General features: G+C 37.8%; 1 protein-coding gene across 2 annotated transcripts; it reads left to right on the top strand.

The window, feature by feature from the left end:
* The first annotated feature begins 116 nt into the window (after positions 1 to 116).
* On the top strand, positions 117 to 25,642 carry vars2 (valyl-tRNA synthetase 2, mitochondrial). Of its 2 annotated transcripts, none has more exons than XM_072447821.1 (30): positions 117 to 365; positions 483 to 654; positions 726 to 807; positions 1,195 to 1,295; positions 2,560 to 2,681; positions 2,766 to 2,832; positions 2,915 to 3,012; positions 3,886 to 3,967; positions 4,386 to 4,505; positions 5,479 to 5,587; positions 5,657 to 5,745; positions 5,893 to 5,983; positions 8,677 to 8,804; positions 9,132 to 9,235; positions 10,339 to 10,420; positions 10,488 to 10,564; positions 11,044 to 11,131; positions 11,326 to 11,416; positions 12,370 to 12,440; positions 12,539 to 12,664; positions 13,336 to 13,440; positions 14,494 to 14,562; positions 14,655 to 14,733; positions 16,320 to 16,447; positions 17,019 to 17,171; positions 18,748 to 18,990; positions 20,546 to 20,657; positions 23,312 to 23,517; positions 24,757 to 24,906; positions 25,358 to 25,642. In XM_072447821.1, the coding sequence occupies exons 2-30, from the start codon at positions 490 to 492 to the stop codon at positions 25,442 to 25,444; spliced, it is 3,225 nt and encodes a 1,074-aa protein (XP_072303922.1). In that variant the 5' UTR covers positions 117 to 365; positions 483 to 489; the 3' UTR covers positions 25,445 to 25,642. The 2 variants fall into 2 exon arrangements, with proteins under 2 accessions (XP_072303922.1, XP_072303923.1); XM_072447822.1 differs by having other exon boundaries at positions 5,657 to 5,749; positions 5,897 to 5,983.
* The last annotated feature ends 44 nt before the right edge of the window (positions 25,643 to 25,686 follow it).

The following is a 25,686-nucleotide window of genomic DNA, read 5'->3' as shown; positions in this document are numbered from 1 at the left end:
TGGATTAAATACAACTACACGCTTTAAGTTTATCTCCAGTAAATGTGTTAATTTTATTTTGACAGCATAATCGAATGTGAATGTATTATAGTATGTGTAGCTTTAGTATTGAAATCAGAGGGAAGATATTTTTAGACGGACCACTTCCGCTTGTACGAAAAGTTGTATCAATCCGTCAAAAACAGCCTCTTTTTAACAACAGTTACAGTATGACATCAAACCAATCATACTGTATCCGTAAAATACATGTAAAATGTTACTGTTAATCTGTTATTTGTTTACGTAAATGAGATAGATAAAAGGGATATTTTCCTGTTTCGGAAAGGTCGTAGGAGACATGTGTCCTCAGTCAAAAGTGAAACACAGTGAGTAGCATAAATAATTATTCCTAAATGATCATACATTTTTACGTTATGCACCATATTATTTTTCATGTGTCCATATGCGCAATATTTGCTTGTTGTTATCCTTTTCTCGTGCAGTGTGTTGATGATGAGGATATTGAGGACTGGTCTTGTCTGGAGAGTGACAGAACAATACACTAGCAGACTTCATACCACCACCAACTCTCCAAAAGCATTAAATATCCCCAGATCACAAGCTGAAAAACAGAAGCGCAGAAGGGAACGAGAAAAGGCCATTCTTTCCAGTCAAGTATGAAGATTGTCAATGTTTTTTCCCCTGAACTGTGTATGTGTAATTTACTGTTCCAATTATGGTTCCAGTCTCCCAATGATGAGGGACTGAACTGGACGGAGAAGGAGAATATTGTATACACTGTCCAAACTCCACCGGGAACAAAGAAAGGTGTGGAAATTGTTGAATTATCATTAGGGCAGCAATGATTACTTAAATCATAACCGTTCTCTGGACTATTCAAACTTTAAAGCACGTACAAAAAGACCTTTTGATAACAAAGATAGTGGCATTATTAAATCAAAATGGATAAAAAGAGAACAGTTTGTGTTTTCCTCAATAATACATATTCTCTATCTATTGCTATCTTCAGTCGCCACGCCACGTTTCAGCCTTTATTTGGTTGAAATAATATATTTAAAAAGTCTAGTCTATGATTGTCGTCTTATCAAAACAAATGATCGCAAACTATTCGAATAATAAATTGATTATTTGTGATAGCCCTAATTAAAGTTGATCTTTTTTTATTTTTTATTTTGCGTTTGTTTGATTTTGCAGACACCAGCGTACCTTACCCTGCAGCCTACAGCCCAGAGTATGTGGAATCCAGCTGGTACCAGTGGTGGGAGAAGGAGGGATTCTTCAGACCGGAGCAGCACGTGAGATACTTGGTTTTGGGTTACGCCTGTTTATGCGTTTGGTTTTCAGTTCAACTTAACATGAAACAACCACGACCTTGACCTCTTTTTGTTGTGGTCTCCTTTTGAACAAGCTTGCACAGCCGGTTCCAACTCTCCATTGAACCACTGGCCATACATCTTCACTTGTTCTGTTCATTTCAGATAAAAAAAAAACGACTAGGGTTTAATTGTCTGACAAAAGGGAAATTAATCTGTACTTTACACAAAAACACAAGCAGACAAGCGTGAAGATGGTAAAAAAAACACATATCCAGCAGTAACATTTAGAATACAAACGTGCAATCATAATTTTAAAAAAGCAATATCATTATTACATAAGGTTCCACTGACAAATCTTATGGTGGGAGGGATACATCTGTTGTATCTATACTAACATTGTCAAAAGTATCAGACACTAATCGATACTAAAACTAGTATCAAATTCTGAGTTCAGCACATATGTAGGCTCGTTAGCAATTTTTTGGATTTTGTTTTCACAATCATTTGTTCTGTCAAAATTTCGCTTGCAGAAGTATCACTGGCACTGTTCTTATAGATTATATTATTGTAAATGCCAAATCATTACATTTGGTTGGCAGTAACTCTGTTGGTTTACCATTTACAATGAAAAAAAAAGATGATTCAATTTCCACTATTGGCATTGCATACTGCTGTTGTGCCCTTGTGTAAGATACGTCACTCCCCAAAATCTGTGCACATTGAAATTAAAGAATGTATGAAAAGGGTTGTCCACTAAAACCGCATTTGTTTATTCTATTAAAGGAAACAAATTATGCCTTTTCTACCCCAGACACCTATAACATTAGTAGATAATAATTTCCCATTTTGTTCTTAGTAAAATGCAATGTTGCTCTAAAATGGCTTAGTAATGGAAACGGGTCCATTGACTTCTTGCTCAGAACTGCAGAACTGAAAAGCCTGGAAAGCGTCATAGGGACATTTCACTATAACAAGCAACAAATTGTCATTTGTATGTTTTCATTTTGACTACATAGAAGCCCACAAGATTGACTAACATGTTTGACTCCTACTTTTTCAAATATCAAAACTAAGTAAAGGGAAGTGGGCGGGGAATCAATCAAAATACAACTTTGAGTAAACTAATGATGAGGAAATACTGTTGTTCAAAGCTCACTGAAGTTGGTTTTGCTTAATATGTCCCCTTTTGAATTCCCAGCTTCTCTATTAGAACTTGGAATGCTTAATCCTCTCGTCTTCTCAGGAGTCTGTCCCTCATGCCGTGGACAGGACCTTCTCCCTGTGTATCCCTCCTCCAAACGTGACGGGCACGCTGCACCTGGGTCACGCTCTGACTGTGGCCGTGGAGGATGCGCTGGTGCGATGGTAACTAACTGCTCCACATGGAAAACCTTCATGAAAGATTCAGTTAAGGCCAGTTATTCTTATCGCTGTGTCTAATGTGAACAGGAGGAGGATGCAGGGCCACAGGGTGCTCTGGCTTCCCGGGGTGGACCACGCTGGGATCGCAACTCAAGTAGGACGAGCATACTGGATGCTGGTGTCAAAATGTATACTTTTTATTAGGGAAATATGTTTTGTATGTTTTCCACCTGTAGACAGTGGTGGAGAGGAGATTGCTGAGGGAAACGGGGAAGAAGAGACAGAACCTGAGCAGAGAGGAGTTTCTGCAGGAGGTGTGGAAGTGGAAGAATGAGTGAGTCCATAGCACAGAATTCGATCTGAGTTATGAGAAAGTTGGCTCGTCCCTCTATTACAATTTACAGTCTGGTGTTTCCAAATTCGCCGTAGAATGAGATTGCAGACTTGTACCTGTATCGACAATCTCATATCTGGGATTCAGTTTTAAGTCTGACTGCAGCTGATCAGATGTCCAGACACGTCACTGCAAAGAAAACAGAGTGCAGCCCAAACGTTTATAAGAAACGATAGAGATATAAAAGTGTATAAAACATTCTGAATGCCCGAATGGCGGCGACTGGGGGGACAAAGCGAAGTGAGCTCATAACCTCAGAATATCAGAAAATATGAAAATCAAGATCAAATCAAATTAAACCTTTTAATAGATAAGATAATCCTTTATTGTCCCACATGGGGAAATTTCATATTTATATAGGAGATATATGAAAGACACTTTTTTTTCTTACAAAGGCAAAATCCTGAATTTTAGGTTTTACTGGAACTTACTCAATTGACCAATAATTGTTTTTAATTTTATCTATAAATGTATTACATAACTTGCCACAAATTATATATTTCGTGATCCAATACAGTAAACTAGATTATATTTCTTGTTAAATGTATATATATATATGTTAAATGGTTGCTTATTTTTATTATAAAGACTTAAAAAACAGAGCAGATGTTTATCTGTAATTAAGCCTCCAGTTGCCTTCATTCTGTATTTTTGAACATTCTGATGAAGGAGCTTTTTTAAGAGTTTATAGTTATATATAGCTATTGGTATATGGGAATTATATCAGAAGATCTGATGAGCCTATTTAGATTGTAGAGAAATGTACGTCCATAAACAGATGAGAAGTGTTTCTTATGGTGGTGCTGTTTGTAGAAAAGGAGATGAGATCTACCACCAGCTGAGACAGATGGGAGCGTCACTGGACTGGACCCGAGCCTGTTTCACCATGGACCCAGTGAGACCATACAAACTAATCATACACTGTATAATAAACACAATTTTATTCATGAGTAATGGATAAAACAAGCTATTGAAGGTTTATTGGGATCCTTATTACTACTCTTCTTGAGATCCACATCTTAAAAACACATAGCACATAGTTAACTGAAATGTGTTAAAACATGTAAACTTGAGGTTTAATGATCAGATAAGTGTAAATATTCTATAAAATGGCTCTCAAAGTTGCGGAAATATCACCTTAAACTCTTGATTTGCAAGTTTACAACTCACAGTAACTTGATATTTGAATTTTGCATATCTTCAAAACAACATTCACAATATAATCTAAATTGTGTTGTATTGCCCACCTCTAGACAAGACAAAATAAGACATTTTCCTGTTTAAATCTGACTTGTGTTGTCGTCTTGTCTAAGGGGTTCAGCCGAGCCGTGACGGAGGCTTTTGTGCGTCTGTGTGACTCTGGACTCATCTACCGCGCCGAGGCTCTGGTTAACTGGAGCTGTGCCCTGCAGTCGGCCATTTCGGACATAGAGGTAGCAATAATAGACCGGCTAAAAGATTTATCTACGGCTACTGAGAATCATAAATGTCACAGTTCTTTGTTCTTCTCTGTGTAAAAACTTTTGAGATGGGGATTGGATGCCATACAGTAAATCAAACATTTTGAACCAAATCTTCATTGTAAGCGGACCTCAACTCCTGAGAGAAACGTTAGCCTGGCCGATTATTAAAGGACATATATTTTGCCTTATTTTTGTATTGTCTTTGCCCTTCAAACATGCTCTTGAATACCTTTTTAACTTTTACATACAGTATTATGTTTTGGAACATAATTATGTATCTACTGTAAGCATATCATCTCGTAGAGTCAGGTAATTTTTATTTTTTATTTTTTTTATTTATAGGAGATCTTCTACTGAAAGTGTTTTTCAGACTTCCTATAAGTGATCTGTTCTTCTGTATCTACCTCTGTATCTACCTGCGTTGCACCAATGAAATTTCCCCATGTGGGACAATAAAGGAATATCTTATCTTATCTTATCTTATCTTATCTTAATTCCTTATAACATTTTGAGCACCATCTACTGGCAGCAGAGGGAATTACAATGGGGTTGTAATGAACGTGATTTGACGAAAGAAATGCTCAGCCAGGTGATAATTTATGCACTTAAAAATGGCACTTATGATGTCACAAAACTGGAAATTTGGAAGTGTTTTTCTAATTGATCAAACAAGCATGAACGGAGCCAATTACAACTCCAGGTATGTTTTTGATGAGGGAAAATGGTATAAAATGCTTAAACGCTAAAAAAAAAAGAAGGTAAATTTGGAATAATATGTGTCCTTTAAGAAGAGATGACAAGTTGGACCACTACAGGAGATTACATCTAACACAGAGTCAGAATACATCTTAAAATCCATTAGTATAACTGTAGACTAATGTGTAAATACAGTGTTTGTTGAGGTATATAGTTCATATTTCATACATTTGAAATCATTCCTCAGGTTGACTCTAAGGAGTTGTCTGGGAGGACTCTGCTGCCTGTGCCTGGTTACGATCGACCAGTGGAGTTTGGTACAATGGTCACCTTTGCTTATCCCACAGAAGGCCACGGTGAGTGAGGACTATTTGGAATGGAATTTACATACGTTTAAACTTTGAATGTAATATTTGTCATTTTAGACGGAGAGGTGCCGGTGTCCACAACTCGCCCTGAAACGATGTTGGGCGACGTGGCGATAGCGGTGCACCCGGATGATCCCAGATACCAGGTGGGTCTGAATTGGAGCTTGAATTCTCATTTGGTGGCTCCTTCGAGTAGCAATGTTCAAATCATATGGTACAATATCACTATTATTAACATGATTATTCCATGAAAATAATCCACATTATTGCTCTGTTTCACGCTTCGTTTCTAGGCAGTGCAGGGGAAACAGTGCAGACACCCGTTCACAGGCAAACTCCTGCCCATCATCACTGACCGTATGGTGGACATGCAGCTGGGGACAGGTAACTGTTCCAACCCTTTTCGTTCTATGCAGAGATGTCAAGATTATTATCGATAGCCGTGATTATTCCGCTCACTGTATAATCCTAAGAACCACAAATAATAATCGTGACAATTTTAGAAGCAAAGTTAAGTATTTGTAATTCAATCTATTGTCCGAAAATAGTTTCTAACAAAATCGCTGTTTCTTTAGTAATATAAGAATGTAAAATGTAGTACAAAGAACACTTCATTCATCCACCTTTTTTCTAAATCTGAAATCATTCCAAGTGCCCCCAGGCTCTTAACACCGCAAAAGACTTAAATCACCTTGAGTCACTGTCACATACATGAAGATACCTGTAGTGCAGGGGTGTCAAACATAACGTAAAACATAAAACAATTACAAATATAAAAATCAAAGAGCTTTATATAGCCTACGTTGTTTTTGAAGCAATTATTGGATCGATTAAAAAAAATTACAAAACTTTTGTTCTCATAAACTGAAATGTATTAAGAAAAACAAGTGTAATTTCACCAATACTGTGCTTCAGTTTATGTGCATCACAACTTCAGAGTTGATCTACAGAGATAAACTTTTAGTTATAGGTATTTGGAACTGGAAAATATTGTAATTGACTTTATAACAAAATAAACTTCTCAAGATCTAAAAAAACTTTTAAATGTACTAAGTAACATTTCCACGTCTGTGTAGTTATCTACACCTGAAATGACTCACCACAAAATACAAACAAACGTGGGAGCGTTTAAGTAAGGAGGTTAAGTTACCCCTCTGGCCTTGAAAATATAGAATAAGTGCATGAGCCACAGTGTTCCATCAAACCAAACTCTTTTGTCGAATTTCGCGCTCAAGCTGAGTCGTGGGCCAAATATTGTACAAAATAAAACAATAAAAAATGTAAGAAATAAATAGCTTTTTTACAGGCTAGTAATAGTTGTGCAGACTGCTGCGGTGAAAGACTGAGTCCACATTCATGCAGCAGCAGGAACATGGACTTTTGATGTGCTTTATGATATGAAATGTTCATATCACAGACATGTTTCCGCTCAAACTCAATACGATCTCGCTCTTTTCATCGTTTAAGCTGATCTTAGTGACAAATGATTCATGTAGTGACTCAAATTAGTGCATTGTGTTTGTGTTCACAGTCACATTAGTGTGGACACAGTCATGTTCAGGTAGAGGATGTTTTCCTCACAGAGCATCATCACAGAAGTTAGTTTTCTTGTTGTCAGCTCCACATTAGCTCCAATTTTAGCACAACTTTAACATCCACAAAGTCGTCTCTTTTCTTTCTTCCACGTGTTTCCTAAAGCCATAAGTCTCTTTTCCTCTCTCAGACTTCTGCTCAAAAGGGTGTAAAGTGCTGAACGCGCGTCGTTACTCCTCAGCCCTAGGCAGCACACACAGCAGTGCAGCAGAGCCGCTCGGGGGGAGGGGCGGCCACCGGCGGCATTGTGGGACGTGTAGTTTTAGCGATAAAAACGGTCACGGATGTAACTTCGGTTCTATGAATCTATTAAAAAAAAAATAAAAAAAATAAAAAAAAATATATATATATATATATTCGAAATATTTGGCGGGCCGGATGTGGCCCGCGGGCCTTGTATTTGCATGTGCGTCGTAGGGATGGAACAATATACAAATATCTCAGTACAATTAAACTACACAATATTCATCTCATGATTAGAGTCCAACAGAATTATAGAAATTATATATTTCTATGTATATGCTTTGACACAAATTATTACTGTCAATGAAATAAGATATGAAAGGGCTTACAGTGATCCCTCGTTTATCGCGGGGTTTACGTTCCAAGAAGAACCCGCGTAGTAGAAACCTTTATTTTTTTACAGTTATTATACAATGAAATACTCCATAAAACTGCTCTCACTGGCCTCTCACACGCGTGCTCTCACCGGCCTCTCACGCGCGCCGCTCTCACCGGGGTGTCCCGCAGCTCACACGCGCGCTCTCACCGGCCTCGCAAACTTCAATTTGGCAAGCGGTTTTACGTACGTGTACATATTAATCCATAACGTTATTTACACACAGGTAGAGAAGACACGCAGAGACTGTTTAGCCAATCAGAATGCAGAACACAATGCATGATGAAAATCCGTGAAAGCAGCGAGACCGCAAAAAGTGAACCGCGTTATAGCGAGGGATCACTGTATTTCTTTCTGTTGCTCCCTCTGTTTTCTTTTGTTGTTGCTGCAACAAAACAATACATTACAGCCCAGAATATTATTGTGAGACTATTGACCATTTAAAATCACATATTTATGTTATTGTTACATCAGTAATATTGTGGAAAGTGTTTAGTGCAATTGAGTGAGAATGAAATAAGTGATCTGGAGTCCAAAAGTTGTCTTATTAGTGGTTTTAATCTTTTGCCAAAGGGGGCAACACAGAAGGTCCAACAGTCGCTCAGAGAAATACCAAGGTAGTATAACAGATACAAGCGCATCAGCAGTGCAAAATTGACCATTATAACCGCACATAAAACTGTAAAGGATTTTTTGTGTCAACCGAAGAATGTGTTTTTCTATTTTCCATTGTTTATCCAAATTATTTTGCTGTAATTTCACTTTCCCTTAAATATAATATATATTCAAATAAGAGTATATACATCCAAATAAAAAAAGTTCTTAAACTAATAATAATACAATTTAATACAATGTGTGTTCCCAGGTGCTGTGAAAGTGACCCCTGCTCATGACCATTCAGACTTCCTCCTCTCCCAGAAACACTCCCTGCCTCGCCTCACTGTGATCGCAGAGGATGGCACAATGACGCCCCCCTGTGGAGACTGGCTGCAGGTGCAAAGATTTCACAGAAAAAACTATATATATTATTATATTATATAATAAATATATATATACGTTTTGGTACTTTTTACCAGTTTGGATTTATTTACTTTTAAGCATATTCATCTTCCAGTGTTATCTCAAATGCACTTTTTTTTTTATTTATTACAAAACACACATATATTAGTTAAATAAGAAAAAGTATATTGAAATCCAAAATGAAACAAATCAAATGATATAGGTTTAAGTCCAAGTCAAATCAAGATTCAAGTTTTATTAAAAAAGATCAGTAGATATGGTATTTGTGAGGAATTGATACAATATAATGTCCGTAACCAGGGTGTGAAGCGGTTTGAAGCCAGGCAGCTGGTCGTGGATGCTTTGGTGGAGAAGAGACTGTTCAGAGGGAAACAGGAGCATAGTATGGCTCTACCAATCTGCAGGTACTGGAGGAGTGATGTAATAATGCTTTGGCTGCTGGGTTTGGCCTCACTTTATTTGTCTATGTTTTCTGAATTCAGTATTAGTAGCTTCTGCTTTTGAAATGTCCTTTATATGTACGGTTGTGTTGTCAAAACTAACGGAAATCAAATACTAATATTATCAATATTAATATTAATATCAAAACTAGCATTGAAATCCATTTGCACACGTTTCAACACAGAAAGGGGTAAACAGTGGCAAAGGCAAGGTTTGCGCTCTTGCCTCCCAAGAAGGAGATCATGGGTTCAATTCCCAGACCAGACCAACATCACATGATCTCTCTGGGTGGATTCTGCATGTCCTCCCCGTGTTACCGCCGGTTCTCTCCGGTTATCTGTGTGTCTGTCTATGTCTGTTGGCCCTGCGACAAGTTGGCCACTGTCCAGGGTGTACCCAGCCCAAGGCCCAAAGTCACTGGGATAGGCTCCAGTCACCTGCGACACCGAAAGGGAACAAGCGGTAGAAAATGAATCGACACAAAAAAATACTTGCACTTCAAATACTTAAATACTTGAACAAAATTCTGGCTTTTGTGAACAGGTTTAACATGATTTTGAGCTTTATCAAAACTAGTAGGTCCCACAATGTTTAATAAGAAGTACTATTATTCTTGTGTTGAAAATGTCTATATTTTCTAGAACTTTGACCTAAAAACAGAGCATTTTGTGGTATGAAAATTGAGAATTTAGTATATTCTTTAGTATCAAAATCACGTTTGAATTGTTTGTATTGTAACACTAATCAATTGGATTTTGCTTTTTAACAACAATTTACAATAACTGAACACAAACCCAATAACAACAAGAAAGAAGGACAAAACTAAATCTGGACTAAAACACTGACTAAATTAGGTTTAGGACTCTAGGACTAATTGGAACAATACCAGAGCAAGAAAGTGGTGCGAATCATTGACCCAACCAAATGAAAGTGGGAAAATAAACATATTCCATTTCAGCCTATAAGAATATTTACAGAATATTATGGAATATATGGTTGGATCTTAATGGCTTTTAAAATGGTAAGAAATTCCAAACATGGCGATCTCACTGCTCTTTCCTTTTAGTCGATCTGGGGACGTCATTGAACCGCTCCTGAAAAAGCAGTGGTTTGTGCGATGCAAAGAAATGGCGACTAAAGCTGTGAAGGTAAATGATCTGCTCAGGAAATGAAGTCTTAATAAAGTTGACATCACATTTGTGCCCTTTTTGTCAGGCTGTAGAAGATGGACAGTTGGAGATCATCCCTCAGTTTCACACTAAAACGTGGAAAAACTGGCTCTCCAACATCAGGTGCGCATTTGTTTTTGGCTAAAATAAAGAAGACGTAAAATCACAAATGATCTTATTTGATCTTATTGATCTTATTATATGTCCTTCAGCAATATGTTAACAATATGTTGCTACAAGCCATGCTACTAATTTCACAACTCTTCACATGTTTTCTTCACAAGCTTTGTCCTTAAATGTCTACTAAAAGATTTTTTTTGCCATTAGTTATGCCCATTGCTGTCAGCAGAGGGGGCTCTAACACACGTCTTATCTGTGGAAATGGGGATATCTCTTTTAAGACTCCCAAACATGTAAAACAAAGTTGACCAAAAGACAATACAGACTAAAAAAAACCACAATAAATAAAGCGTACTCGTTTTTGTGTGTGCTGATGGAACAATAGTGTTGCTGCGTGTCCTGTCCCTTCATTCTCAGATGATGGATGAATGAAGCGTTGTTTTAAATGTACAGCTCTAACACTGTGTCTCTGTGCTCCTCAGTGATTGGTGCATCTCCAGGCAGCTCTGGTGGGGACATCAGATCCCAGCTTACAGAGTAGAGCTGCCCAACTCCTCTGACAAAAAAGAGGTCTGGTTACTATGATGTAAAAGTCTGTATTCTGATGTAGAATCAAAGAGAGGTGAAATAAATGCTGAAACCGAGGATAAACCACATTTACTCTCCTTGTTTACTTCATCCTCGTCTCACAGCGCCACAAACTTGAACTTGGCTTTGTGCTCTGTCATCAACATGTTAATTCTTATTTGTTGTGTGTTGTGCAGCACTGGGTTTGGGGCCGGAGTGAAGAGGAGGCTTGTCATAGAGCTTCTGTCAAATATGGAGTGAGACCTGAGAATATCACACTAACACAAGGTGAGCTTTTTAAGTCCTCTGCTACATGCACAATAAATACACTACAGTTACATTTAGAGGACACAAATAATGCAAAATTAACTTTGTATAATATTGTTTCCGCATCATAAACCTTATAGTGAAATAGATAGTTGCATAGATATGTATAGTATAGGATAAGGAATCTTGCTATTTTGGCAACTAAGAGCATTTTTCACAGGGTATAAATAATAAATATACTGTTCTCAATTAGGTGAGGGCTCTAAAATTCATGGCATAAATTTCCAACATTTAAGTCCCTTTTTACCCATTTAAGTCTGTTAAATAAGTCAATTTTTAGATTGAGTCTGTCATTTTTTCCATTTTACAATGCCAATTAGTTTGTTGATCCAGTCCTTAATCTCTGGTTCAGTTTGTATCATCCATTTCTTTGTAATGCTCCAAAGGTATCCATTACAGTCCATTGCAGGAGTTTTAAAGCCAGAGTCGTTTTGAAATCCAGTGGGATGACGATGTCAAAGACCATGTGTTGCGCATTGTGGATTTCAGTCTAATATTTTTGAGCAGCAGGACAGTCCCAAACACATAGTAATGATGAGCCTCCTTGCACTAAAAATCTCTCCAGCAGTTAGAATTTCTTTGTGAATGGGTTTATAAAAAAAACTGACTCAAAATTCCCTCTAAACATGTGATTTTGCAGTCTTCCACTCAGATGTACATATCATTTCCCATTCTTCGTCTGTCGAAACAAAATTACCTGCCGTTTCCCAATTACTTTTACTGTATGTGGTAGAATGACTGTTCAGATTATTGATACATTATATGATTTGTATATATGTGAGTTCTGATTCATATGCCTTTAATAAAAGGGTATTAATGGTCATTGCTTTGTTTCATTTATTGGTTATAATAACTCCTTATTTTAATTATTTATCAATGTATTTATTAATGTATAAATATGTATTTATATTTAGACCCTGATGTTCTGGACACATGGTTCTCCTCTGGGCTCTTCCCCTTCGCCATGCTGGGCTGGCCTCAGCAGGTACGACCTTAAGTTGTCAAGAAATAATAAGTAGAAATATCTAAAGTAACAAGTATTAGTATAAAATATTTACATACTCACTGTATGTTGTGACCCAGACTAAAGATCTTGAACAGTTCTATCCAAACTCAATCCTTGAGACGGGCAGTGACTTGATCTTCTTCTGGGTGGCTCGGATGGTGATGTTGGGGACAGAGCTGACTGGGCAGCCACCATTCAAACAGGTAATGATAAGATGAGGATCATATTTCACAGTATGTCTTGTTTGACTGCAAGAGCAGAGTAGGTGAGGAGAACACGAGGAGTGAAGGTTCACAAGTACTAGATGATAGGGGTGTGCCAAAATATCAAAATATCACGATACTTAATTTGGTGATAAAGTATCGATATTGTGGGCTGCTGTGTTGATATAATCTGTGTCTGTCTATAATCTATTATCGGCATCAGTCATTTTTTGTATAATTTCCCAAATTATTTTGTTGCTTGTTTGAAGAAAGGAAACTTGTTTATGCAAAACCATTTGACATTTTGCCTTTTTTGATGCTTAAGATAGGTGTATTTCATTTTGAGGTTGTGCAAGTCGAGGTTTAACTAAGAGAAATATTGCAAAAAAGTATTTGGTTCTTTAAAAAATCGTGATACATCGTAGAATATCATGAGCAATATATCGATTATTGCATGTAAAAAATTGTGATATTATCGTATCGTGAGCCGTGTATTGTATCGAATCGTGAGGGACCTTGTGATTCCCAGCATTCACGTCTTTGCTAAAAACATAAGGCAAACGTTAGTCTGAAACAAGTTGGAATTTAAACATAAATGTCAAAATGACTCTTCTTTGGGGTCAGTTGTTGGATACATCTGACTATATGTATATTTGTGTGTCTGGGGCCAGGTCCTGCTGCACTCCCTGGTGCGGGACAAACACGGGCGGAAAATGAGTAAATCTCTGGGCAATGTTATTGACCCACTGGATGTGATCCACGGCACGTCTCTGGAGGTGAGCAAAACAAACCTCCACAAGCTGAAATAATAATGACGCACGGCTTGGCTTTTATTGCTCACCCTGAGAGAGACAAACTACAGGCAGGAAAAGGTTTGTAGTGTTGAGGTGTCACAGTATTACATTTGAGTATTTTAGTGTTTATTCGTGACCATAACAACAATAACATTACATTTTCTTTGGTTTTCATTTTCTAATTGATCTCTATTTCTCTTGTACAATGGTTCTCAAACTTTTCACACGAAGTACGACTTAAGAAAATATTTGGTTTTACCAAAGTACCACCAAATCACAACCAGGTCTAGAACGGGACAACACAATTGCTTTACTAGTTATAAACAACCAATTGTGTTTTCCTACACACTTGGACAGCACAGGTGGTGGTTTGCGCCCTCACTTTACAGCAAGAAGGCCCTGGGATCGAATCCCGAGTGGGGTGTGGCCTTTCTTTTTGCATGTTCTCCCTGTGTCTGTAGGTTTCCCCTACCACTAAGAACACGTACAATAGGCTCCTTCCCTCTGGGGCCAGGACTCCCCTTAAAAACAGTTGATACATCTCAGTGGGACTTTCCTGGTTAAATAAAGGACAATAAATACAGTACAGATTTGCTCTAATTTTAGCCACGACTTGAGCCTGGAGGTGAAAGTTTTGAAATTCTCTGAAATTTTCAGTGGGTAGAGATTTCTAGAGTTCTTCAGACTTTTCTTTTGTCTGTGGCCAAGACATTTTAAGACTGGTACTAACTGACTGGCAACTAAATGGAACCCATGTTTCTGCCAAGCTTTGGCTTTAGATGCAGCTTTTACCCAGATTATGGGATGTGTTTAATGTTTACATTAAAATGTATAACTGAAGTGTATTTATATGTATTATTTAAAAAGACTAGACATGATTGTGCATCTGCTTGTAATCTTTCCTCCTGTAATCCATCTGAACATGAATATACCACTATGCTACTGCTCACACTTAGCCCACGTTTAAATCCATTAACGTTTAATGAGGACTGTATCCGCTGCATTGTGTAACTGTACTTGTACACTCCCTCTCAGAACCTCCAGCAGAAGGTCAGGGCCGGAAACCTGGATCCCCGGGAGCAGCTGGTTGCCATGGAAGCGCAGGTCAGCCCCCCCCACAGCCAGAGTACCACAGCCCAGTGCTCTCACACACACTCTTAAACCACTGCATGTGTGCTTCTCTGCTCCTCTGCCAGAACAAAGACTTCCCAAAGGGGATCCCTCCATGTGGGACTGATGCCCTGCGCTTGGCCCTCTGCTCCCACAAGACCCAGGGTGAGGCTCAGGACTCATCTCTGAGACTGTGTAGGAATGTTCTGGAGTAGAGAGCCATTATAGAGCTTCTATCACTGCTGGAGGTTTTTGCACAGTGGTTCAGCTTCTTACACATTGCCATCCCAGAAAATATGGTTTGATCGTTTTAATGTCGTATTAATACGAATTTAAATCTGTAGTACCTGGGCATGTTGATGTTGAAAAAACAAACTAAAGAGAATTATATAAATGTGGATAAATAGGCATTTATATAGGGTGTTGCATAGGTACATGCAAATATTCAGCAATATTTCCAATTGACATCTTAATCAATAGGCAAGGCAAGGCAAGGCAAGGCAAGGCAAGTTTATTTGTAGAGCACATTTCATACACAAGGCAATTCAAAGTGCTTCACACAGCAGGAAAAATGCATTCAAATCACAAAGAAATTACAGAAACAGAAATACAATAAAATTAACTAAATTAAAAATTATCAATCCAACTGATTTTCTAAACTAATAAAATCACAAACAAAAGAGAAGAGTGCAAAGAAAAAATCCTTTCAGTCATATGCGCAGCTAAACAAAACTGTTTTTAGCTTAGATTTGAACATTGTCAGAGTAGAAGCCTGTCTCACATCTTCAGGAAGACTGTTCCAGATTTTAGCTGCATAAAACTGAAACGCAGACTTTGAAAAGGCCTGTAGAAAAACTGGATTTACGTTGGACTACATATACCACCATTAGTACCTTGTTCTTCAGTTTGGATACGAATTGGGATGTAAACCAAAGCGTGTTGCTCTCTGAATTAAGTTCTACATATTTATAAATCTGGAAAACAACAGGGCGTTATTTTAAAAAGCGCGCTGATTGGTTGAAGCGTCAAAACAAAGGAATGAGCAGAGAAATCAAACATTTGATAAATCTAGTTGAGAAAAGCACAGACCTCTTTCCCATCCACAAATACAAGAAAGGCCCCTATGTGCTTGTGTTTTAACACAAAATAAGCTAAAGTTCGTCTGTCGGTGTCTCAATGTTTATTTTTGGTTTGTTGGTTTGTGGAACAGGTGGAGTCTGGCCTTATGAATTCTCAAGACTTTGTGAACTCCCAAATATCATGAGAATTCATCTTGCTTGCTAGGTTGGTTTACAGCAGAAAAACTTTTTTTTCAAATTAGTGTTTGCGTTTGGCAATGTATTAGAATATTTTTGTTGCAGTTGCATATAGCAGCACATCTGTCGGCCTTTGTGGTTCACTGCAGCTCTTAACAGTCGACTTCAGTGTCCACTCTAATCTATGGACACCTCTGTACATTTAAAGTCTCCCAGCACAGAGCAGCCTTTTTCTGTACACTTGTTTAAGTGGAAGTGCCCGTATCACTTTTCCCTGAGAATAAGTGCTGGCTATCAGGTTGAGATGCTCAGGGCTCATCTGTACCTACAGTTCAGTGAATGTAGAATGAAAGATCCAGTAATGATACTCACGTACACCTTAACATTAAAACTAAAAGTAAGTTTTAGTTTAAGACGGATACATTGCTGTTCCAAGTAGTTTCACAAAGTCTATAACTTTAGCCTCCTTTGCTCTGTACTTGTGTGTGTTCCCAGGAGAGGACATAAACCTGTCCATGTCCCAGGCCCTGAGCTGCAGACACTTCTGTAATAAAATGTGGCAGACTGTGAGGTTCACTCTGGGAGTATTGGCTGATGGAACTACTGTGGAAACATTGGAAAAGGTACAGCAAATAAAAATAAAATCTGATCTCTTAGTGTACGTTGTATTTTCACTGCCAAAATGGTGCGAGTGACCTCAGGACTTTAACATTTTTGAACATTTTATTTAAAAAAAAAGATTCTTGCCTGTTTTCTTCAAACTGAAGCTCTTTTGAATTGTTTTTGAGAAACTAATAGCTGACACTATAGTTTTGGATTTAGATGTGAAGAGTTTAGAGTACAAACTGATCCTGATTTCTTCCAGAATCAATTTGACTGAAAATAAGCAGATTAGGAATCGCTTTCCCTTTAGATTTGACATGTCCAGGCGCTTGATAGTTCTATTTCTAGCCAATAAAACAAAAGGGAATAAATTACGAAAAAATTAATGGGATTTTAAGGGATTAAGGACTAGTTTTCTGAGTCGCGATGTGGCTCTCCAAGAATGTCACTTGGACCATCTGATTCTCAGCCTTAGAAAAGTAAACCTTTTTTGTTATTTTGTTGATATTTCCCTTATATTACAAAACCATATAAGATCATAGTTGTGTGAATAATTGTATGTGTGCTTTTACATTCCCCGCGGACATATAGTCGGCTCCCCTGGGCAGGATGGAGCGCTGGGTCCTGTCTCGGCTCTACTCCACAGTGCTGCAGTGTGAGCAGAGCTTTGAGACCTACGAGCTCCACAGCGTGACCTCTGCTCTGCACTTGTTCTGGGTCAGCAGCCTGTGTGACGTCTATATGGTGAGCCACGCTAATGCTCACACATGTTTCTCTTGTGGGTTTGTGTGGGCAAAAGACATGGATGTAAGAGTTTAAGTAGGACATGTTCAGTGGTGAGTAATATTGTTTTAAAAGTATGCAAAATTAGAGTGTCAAGTATTGTCTGTAAGCAACTGTCAAAACTTCAAAAAATGATAAACTTGTACTGTAATCTTCCAAACAAACTACAGTTAATTTAACCGATTAACATTATTTTCAAGAAGTTAAAAAAAAAAAGAGTATTTATTTAAACATGATATACGGTAATGTTCATACAACCTAATTATTTACACCTACCTACTTTTTTTTCCACTGAATGAATATTATAAACCACAACATCACAGATTTGGTTCATAGGAAAGATCTCTAAACTATCAAATTGCTATTTTTCAGATTTATGGTTTCAAATCGGGATTATGTTCAAAGTTCACTTTTTAACACATAATGCATAAACTTCCGAGTGAAGACTGAAAAATGAATTATTAAACTAATGCAAATAAATAAAGCAATAATAAAAAGAATCACATGCAATTCAGTCCATTTTAAACAGCTTTATAGAGGTTTTGTACATTACTAGATAGGATATTTAGTTTGTAGAGGTAATTATGTTAGTTAAATAATTGCAGTCTTTGCATTTTGTTTATTTCAACCACTTAAATTGCAGTCTTTAGCACTTATCTTTGTTAAATTGAGAAATATATACACCCATGTACACTTAGCTGGATTATACAGACCTTAAAAGACATTTAAATAAAGACTGTTTATAAAAAACGCCATAGAATAGAGATAATAATTTGACCAGTCGACTAATCGAAAAATGAATTGCTATAATACTCTTTTTTTTATATTTTAACACATTTTACCAACTACTTATTGGTTATTGGAGTACTTATTTGCCCGAGCATTAGAACTATCAAGATCACATTGTCCTTTGTCTTTGTGACTAATGTGAGGCAGATGGTGTCTTCAATAAACTGTTCCAGGAAAGGATAAGTTATTCGCTATATGCTATTGTTTGCTCTCTCTAACATTAATATTCAGTTATTCAGCTTGTTCATTAAATAAAAAAAAAAGTTAATATAATTATAAAAAATACTGGCTGTTTATTACAATTATTTTAGTAGTCGTCTTGTCATCTTTTGATTAATCGACTAGTCAAGGAATTATTTCTATTGTGCATTAAGGTGGTAAGTGAGGGTTTTTGAATACAAATGAAGTGCATTATTGCTGAAAATCAGAAATAGTTTATTCTTTTTGAAATTTTGATATAATAATGTTGTAGTCTTTGTTATATAAGGGCTTTTGCAGTAGTCCAGATAACAATTCCAATTATCAAAACTTTTTTGAGTCTAGTCACAATTAATCGATTAATCATTGCAGCCCTAAAATATATACATTAAGTTTGAGATTTTTAGTTGTAGTTTTAGGTTTAAATTAGCTTCTTACGTGGAACATTTCCATTGTTTAGCTTGCTGTATCTTCTCTGATCTCTGAATATCTCATTCTGAATGGCATTTGAGTTGGCTTTAATATTCTGCTCTCCTCTTGTGTGTTACAGGAGTACATGAAGCCCCTGTTGTCCCCGCACACAGAGGGGACTTTGGGGCCAGAGGGGACTGTGGCCTGCAGTGTCCTGTTCCACTGTGTCTCCACGTCCTTGGCCCTGCTCAGTCCGTTCATGCCCTTCATCACTGAGGAGCTGTGGCAGCGCCTGCAGCCTCACCAGCCCCGCTCACCTGCCTCCTCCAGAGCAGCTCAGACCAGCCTCTGTCTGCAGCCCTACCCCTCCTCACAACAGCTGGTACCACTCTACTACAACATTTAGCTGGGTTAGAGGGTTAGGGTTATCATGGTGTGTGGGCACCATTTACCTAAAACTGCACAGTCCCAGCACTTTAAATACCTGGTGGTCAATATTTCTTTGTTATGTTTTTAGAACATATTATAGATTCCAATGTTAAGTATTTTGTTTTGCGTCAGTGATATCATTTTTTTCTTCTAGCGACAAAGAGAACAATTATTTGCCCATGTAATAATAACACATTAGTCTTACATAGCATTTTTCTAAACACTTAAAGTCATTTATAATTTTAAGCGCCCATACTAGAAACGGTTGACATGTTTTCCCCAAGTTCTTCTTTCAGTGTTGAAAATGGATACTATTATTTAGCAGCAATATCTCAAAAGATGCAGAATCTAGGTTTTACTTCCTAATACAATAGAAAACGTTACATGAGTGTATGCCATTGTGGTAAAGAGGTCAGCAAACGGGTGCAGCCTCAGAACGTGTGTGTTAAGAACGGTCATATGAACATCACTTGCCAGACTGGAGTTACAGCGGGGCTTATTTAGAGACGGATCTATTCATGTTTTTGTCCTCCTTTACTTTTAGCTTACTCATGTTTAGTCTCATTTTAGACCATGTTTCACCCTGATAAAGAACTGGTTTAGATCTGGTGGTATTCAGAAAGCAAAGTGATATCTTGGGTGGTACTTGATGTGAAAAGCTTGAGAACCACTGGATTAGAATAAGATTCTATTTTTTATTTTTTTTTATTTTACATTGACACACATTTGACTTCTTTGAGCAAGTTCCACATTTAAATATTTTGTTTTCCACATCAATATGCAAATACTGATATGTTTCTTATTTCTTATCTGTATATTAATGTGCCATTGTCGATAGTTATTCATAGCAATTGCCTATTTGCCTCTGTCATGTCTTTAAACACTTTAAATGTGAATTTTACTTGGCATAAATATGTTTATAGCATTCATTATTGCAGAAATTCTTTGACAATTTAGTTTTATTCTCTGTGTAACTAGACATATAACATCTTGAAAACAGTTTTTTTTAACCAAGAATGTCACAGTGTCAAATTTTAATGTTGATTATTGTGAGAAGAAACATGATTATTTACAATGGTTGGCACTATGAACATGCAACATTAAAATACTACATTTTAATTTAGTTTATTAAAGTTTATTAAATCAAACTTTCTAGTGAAAAAGTAGTGATATTGTCACAACTCGATAAAGAAGTCCTTTTTTGGAGCGTAGCTTGAACTGAAATTTTTCATAGTTTCTGCCTACAATTCTCTCAATTATTATTTTTTGCTTCTTATAAATACATTGTATCGATTAACAGTGATAAATGTATCATAACTGGTCAAAACCTCTAAATTACGTTTGTTATTTAGAATTCAAGTCATTTGCAACTTGTGTAGATATTTTTGCTGTCTGTCGTTTCTTCTGGTTTCCCTCCTGGCTTCACTGCTTGACTTTTAGCTGACTCTCACATTTGTCCATGTGTTTTGCTGATGCTCTGTGTTTTTATCTGGTCTCCTTCCTGACAGGCGCTCTGGTACTTCCCTGATGAGGAGATGGACTTCCTGTGGGTGCAGGAAGTAGTGAGGGTTGCTCGGTCACTGAGAGCTCAGAGTGGGGTCACAAAAGACAAACCTACAAGTGAGTCCAGGCCAGTCGGCTTTTTGATGCTCTTTTTTTTTCTCAGAAAAAATATTGTAAAGGGAAAGAAATCCCGCACACTGTCAAACTTGCAAAATAAAAGTTTAATGGTGGCTTCTTCACCATTAAACTTATATTTTGCAAGTTTGACAGTGTGCGGGATTTCTTTCCCTTTACAGTTCAGCGTCACGTACGCCCTTATCCTACGCACCTGGCACAGAACCTGATGTGCGGAGCACCGTCTTGATTCTCATAAAAAAATATTCAAAGAGATATTTTTTTATATTTCTTGCTAATGCACTTTTTAGTCTGCCACCTGTAATTCCACAGTACTTCAAACATTTTTATCTTACCTTGCTTTTATTCATGTAGTGTTTTGTGTGTGCTTTAAAATACTTTTAAAATCTTTTTTTTTTAATTTTTATTTTTTATAACAAAGACGGAATTATTAACTCAAAATGTCAAAAAAGAATAAACTATTTCAGAGTTCCCTCTATAATACACTATTTGTGAGTGCAACCTTACAACTCAAACATGTGTGAAATCTCTGCGTGCAATCAGCAGTCGTGGGCTCATTGTGAGTAAGTAATAAAATTAGCACAAGCGTTTACGTCTGTCTCTCAGTCCAACTCTTAATTATAAATTATGAAAAAAATGTTTCCCCAAACCTTGACCTTTCCTTTGGTGCAGGAAACAGCTTCTCAGTTTATGGATCAATACAAATCCTCTGAAATGACGTGAGAATCGATGTCTAGAGCAAATGCCAGACAGATGTGTTTGCCACCTCCGGAAAAGTGCTAGGCTCAATAACAGGAACAGAATCCCAAAGGTCAGGGAGTGGGAGAGTGCGGGGAGAGAGAGAAAGAAGAGTTAGGATGGGAGAGCGAGGAGGGAGCGAAAGAAGAGGCAGGATGGGAAAGACAGGAGGGAGCGAAAGAAGTTAGGATGGGAGAGAGGAGGGAGAAAAAGAAGAGGCAGGATGGGAGAGAGAGGGGGGAGAGAAAGAAGAGGCAGGATGGGAGAGCGAGGAAGGAGAGAAAGAAGAGGCAGGATGGGAGAGAGAGGGGGGAGAGAAAGAAGAGGCAGGATGGGAGAGCGAGGAAGGAGAGAAAGAAGAGGCAGGATGGGAGAGCGAGGAGGGAGAGAAAGAAGAGGCAGGATGGGAGAGAGAGGGGGGAGAGAAAGAAGAGGCAGGATGGGAGAGCGAGGAAGGAGAGAAAGAAGAGGCAGGATGGGAGAGCGAGGAGGGAGAGAAAGAAGAGGCAGGATGAGAGAGAAAGGAGGGAGAGAAAGAAGAGGCAGGATGGGGGAGAGAATGGAGCGAAAGAAGAGGCAGGATGGGAGAGAGAGGAGGGAGAGAAAGAAGAGGCAGGATGGGAGAGAGAATGAGAAAGAGGAGAAAGGGAGAGAGAGCAGGAGATAGGGGGATAAAGGAATGAGGAGGAGAGAAAGAGCAGTGTGAGAGAGAGGTGAGAGAAAGGGAGGGGTTGTGGAGAGGAAGGAGAGACGAGACAAGCATGTCCCCTTTTATGGCAGTCTGATGGCTTTTATTAGACCCACCTGCCTCGTAAAGAGCTATTGAACTTCTCCAACTCATCGCACTGCTTTTGGTTCGAAACTTGGATGAAAGCTTTTTAAAATGGACGTTGTGTTAAAGGTGCGGTGTGTAAGTGAAATAGATGATTTGAAAGTCCCAACAGTACACCAAGTGCTAGTGAAGATTAATTGAATTCTTCTGAAATGGGGCCATAAATGCATTTTACATTATAAAGTATTATTGTTACATAGGCTAAGCTCTTAGAAAGTTATTTGATTAATTGGTCGATTGAGTCAACCAAATTTAGATTAAATGATTTAGATTTAGATTTAGATTTATTTAAAGGAACAAAGCACATTCATGAACATACAATGGAAATATGTCAGAATTTGCCTCCTTTCCATCATAGTCTGTAGCAAGAAACCACACATGTTTTGTTAACCCTGTACACAAACAACAGACGAGCAGTAGACAGTTTTGTTAGGATTATAAGGATGCCAATGGGCCACAGGAAAAAGGGGAAAGCATGACGCAGTGTTAGTTGGGGTTTATTCTGCCTTTTTCACTTCTGAAGATGCAGTTTCTCATACTTCTCTGTGTGCATAGTACACTCTTTACAAGCGCGACCTCTCAAAACTAATAAGTATCTGTGAGCTGACCCTGCACATGACCCAAGCTACACTTAAAATACAATAACAACTATGCATACAGAAAAGTATGAGCAAACTCTATCTTCATATAAAAAAACATTCAATTAATTCTGTAAACCCCAGCTTCTTCTTTCTACTTTTGATCTTACAAATCTTTTATAATCCCAATAAACTAATAATTAGTCTACTATAAAATGTTAGCTGTCCACCACACCTGTTAATCAACTAAAAGACTAAAGGACTACAACCCTAAAGATACCAAATTATTTATCAGCAGGTAATTGTTCAGATTTAAACTGGGTGTACCTACGACTACATCTCTGGACTATCTTTGTTAAAAAATAAATAAACCATACAAAATGTATTAACACAGTCTGACAATAATTTAAATTTTGATTGCAACCACAGTCTCCAAGTATCACCAGACGAACAACACAAAAGTATAAAATCACTTTATGGTGTTGCAGTGTGGGTGGAGTGCTCCTCGTCGCAGGCTCAAATCCTCCAGAACTTCAGCTCAGCCCTCACAACTCTCAGCCGCGTGTCCAGTGTCCAGCTCCTGTGTCCTGTCACACAGGGAGGAGAGCTGTCCCCGCCCCCCTCCTCCTGTGCTCCTAAAGGCTGTGTGGTGGGAGTGGTCGATCACACATGCAGACTGCACATGGACGTCAAGGTACACGTATATATGAGTACAACAAATGTGAATCAGTATCAGGTGTACGGTACACCTCTGATACAAGTACAACATATATTTATATGTTGTACTTGTGTAATTCAATGAATGGGGGGTGGCTCAGTGGTAGAACTGCAGCACATACTTAATGCCTGGTAGTTGAGAGTTTGAGTCAGCAGTTTGATGAATGTCTCACTTTGACTTCCTCCTTTGCCCACACACCAAACCTAAAAGTGGTTTTAGAACTATAAACTAGGGCTGTGTAATTATTCAAATTGTCAATGAATTACAATAAATTACAAAAGCCTTCTAACCGAAGAAATAAAAACCTACTCTAGCTTTTAAAAGGTGAATCACAAAACCTACTCTCAAACAAGGTAATGAATCTATTCTGCCTCTGTAAAGGAGCTTTTACATATTGTACAATAAATCAATCAATAAAATGTTTCAGGTAGCCCTGTATGCATTGTTCAACCATTCAAACACTATAGTACAAAAACATCTACATGTTTATCAAGGTATAAAGATAAAATATTCATAGGAAAACCCAATAGCTCTTATTCCTTACTCATTCCACTAAGTGGCCTGCTTTTGGTACATAAGTTCTCAGACATGTATTTTCTGGCTCATACAATATTGTGCCAGTACTACAGTAGTCTGAGATGGATGTACAAACCAAATGTATACATGTATATATTCAGTGTGAAGTCATGTATTCTGAAATATTATTGTTTTTGTTATAAGGCTAAAAAGTAAAGTCCAAACTTGACTGTAGAGATGTCTAATGAATATAGCCTTTTTTCTTTTCTTTTATTTTAGCTTATTCTGGCATATTTACAGAACTGTAACAGTTGTTGCATCTGATTCTTTCTGATTGTTTGTCAAAGAAATTACAACATTTGACAAAAATGAAAGAAAACAAAGTACAATTACTTTGTCTTAAAAATCCCTCAAGTGTTTTTGATGATCAGATTTCACACACACCAAAAATCAAATCTGATTATTCTAGTTATTACATTTTTACTGGCCATATAATGTATCGATGATTTTCAATATTTTTGATTTCACAGCCTTTTTTGCCGCAGGGAAATTGCAAGGGTTGAAATATCTGAATAATCTATATTTTCTGTCGTCATTTCAATGTTTCCCCCTCCAGCGATCGGCTAAATCTTCTCTACAGAGAAGCCCAGTGTGAAAATCTAAAATCATTTACTAATTGGTTATCATTTCTTTTGCCAGAGTGGAGCAAACATGGACAAACAGATCAGTGAGCTCTTCCAGCGCAGAGACCGGCTCATACCTAAACTAGAGCAGCTCCTCAGCCGGGTCCGCTCCCAGGACCACCAGAGCAAAGTCCCCCCACATGTGCGAGAGACGCTGGGAAGGAAGGTAAGGCTGGACTATCGGCTTTATTTCTGTATATTTATGAATGCATTATGAAAGTATCAATATCAAATAAATATACCAAATCATACTTGTTTAAAAGGCATTGTTTGGCTGCAGTTTTACGAGGTTAACATAGGAAATGTATTAGAGATGAATTACAGCAATTACTATATTTTAATGTTCTCTTTCGTTTAGAGGCACTTGCAGATGCAAATATTGATTTAAACCAAAAACTTTTAATTCATTTCTAACTAACTCAAAATGACAAGCAGGTGGCACACGCTCAACCAGAAAAGTTACACTGTGAGCCTTTAACTATATTACGCATGATCAAGGTAAGTGGGCAAAGGTCCAGCAAAACTACTGTTGCCCAAATCAAAATATGAATACCAAAAACACTTTATTTTGAATCCCACTCATTTCTGTTCTTTACTAACTGTGTTTTCATGTCCAGGTGTCAGCCCTGGAGCAGGAGCTGAAGAACACAGAGGAGCAGCTACAGCAACTGACTAAACTCAAACAAGAGCACACAGAACAATGAGAGTCTGTGTGTGTGTGTGAGCCACGTGAAGTTCATCCACTATTTATACCATAACCTTCTGTGAGCATCTGTCTTCTCTTCTGCTGCGAGGACATGTACCTCTGGATCATTGTTTCACAGCATATTACAGCTCTGAATACTGTTCCATCCATGCTAACGTGGTACGCTGCTTTGGTCTAAAGAATGGAGTTAATGTTTCCTCTTTGAGTGCGTCTATTTATTATTGAATGCTAAAGTGCATA

The sequence above is a fragment of the Eucyclogobius newberryi genome, unplaced genomic scaffold (genome assembly GCF_026437365.1).
Source record: "Eucyclogobius newberryi isolate DKJ021-1_F unplaced genomic scaffold, fEucNew1.0.hap1 SCAF_16, whole genome shotgun sequence".
Lineage (NCBI taxonomy): Eukaryota > Metazoa > Chordata > Actinopteri > Gobiiformes > Gobiidae > Eucyclogobius > Eucyclogobius newberryi.
The sequence above is the reverse complement of the archived record's forward strand: the minus strand, read 5'-3'. Positions and strand labels throughout refer to the sequence as shown.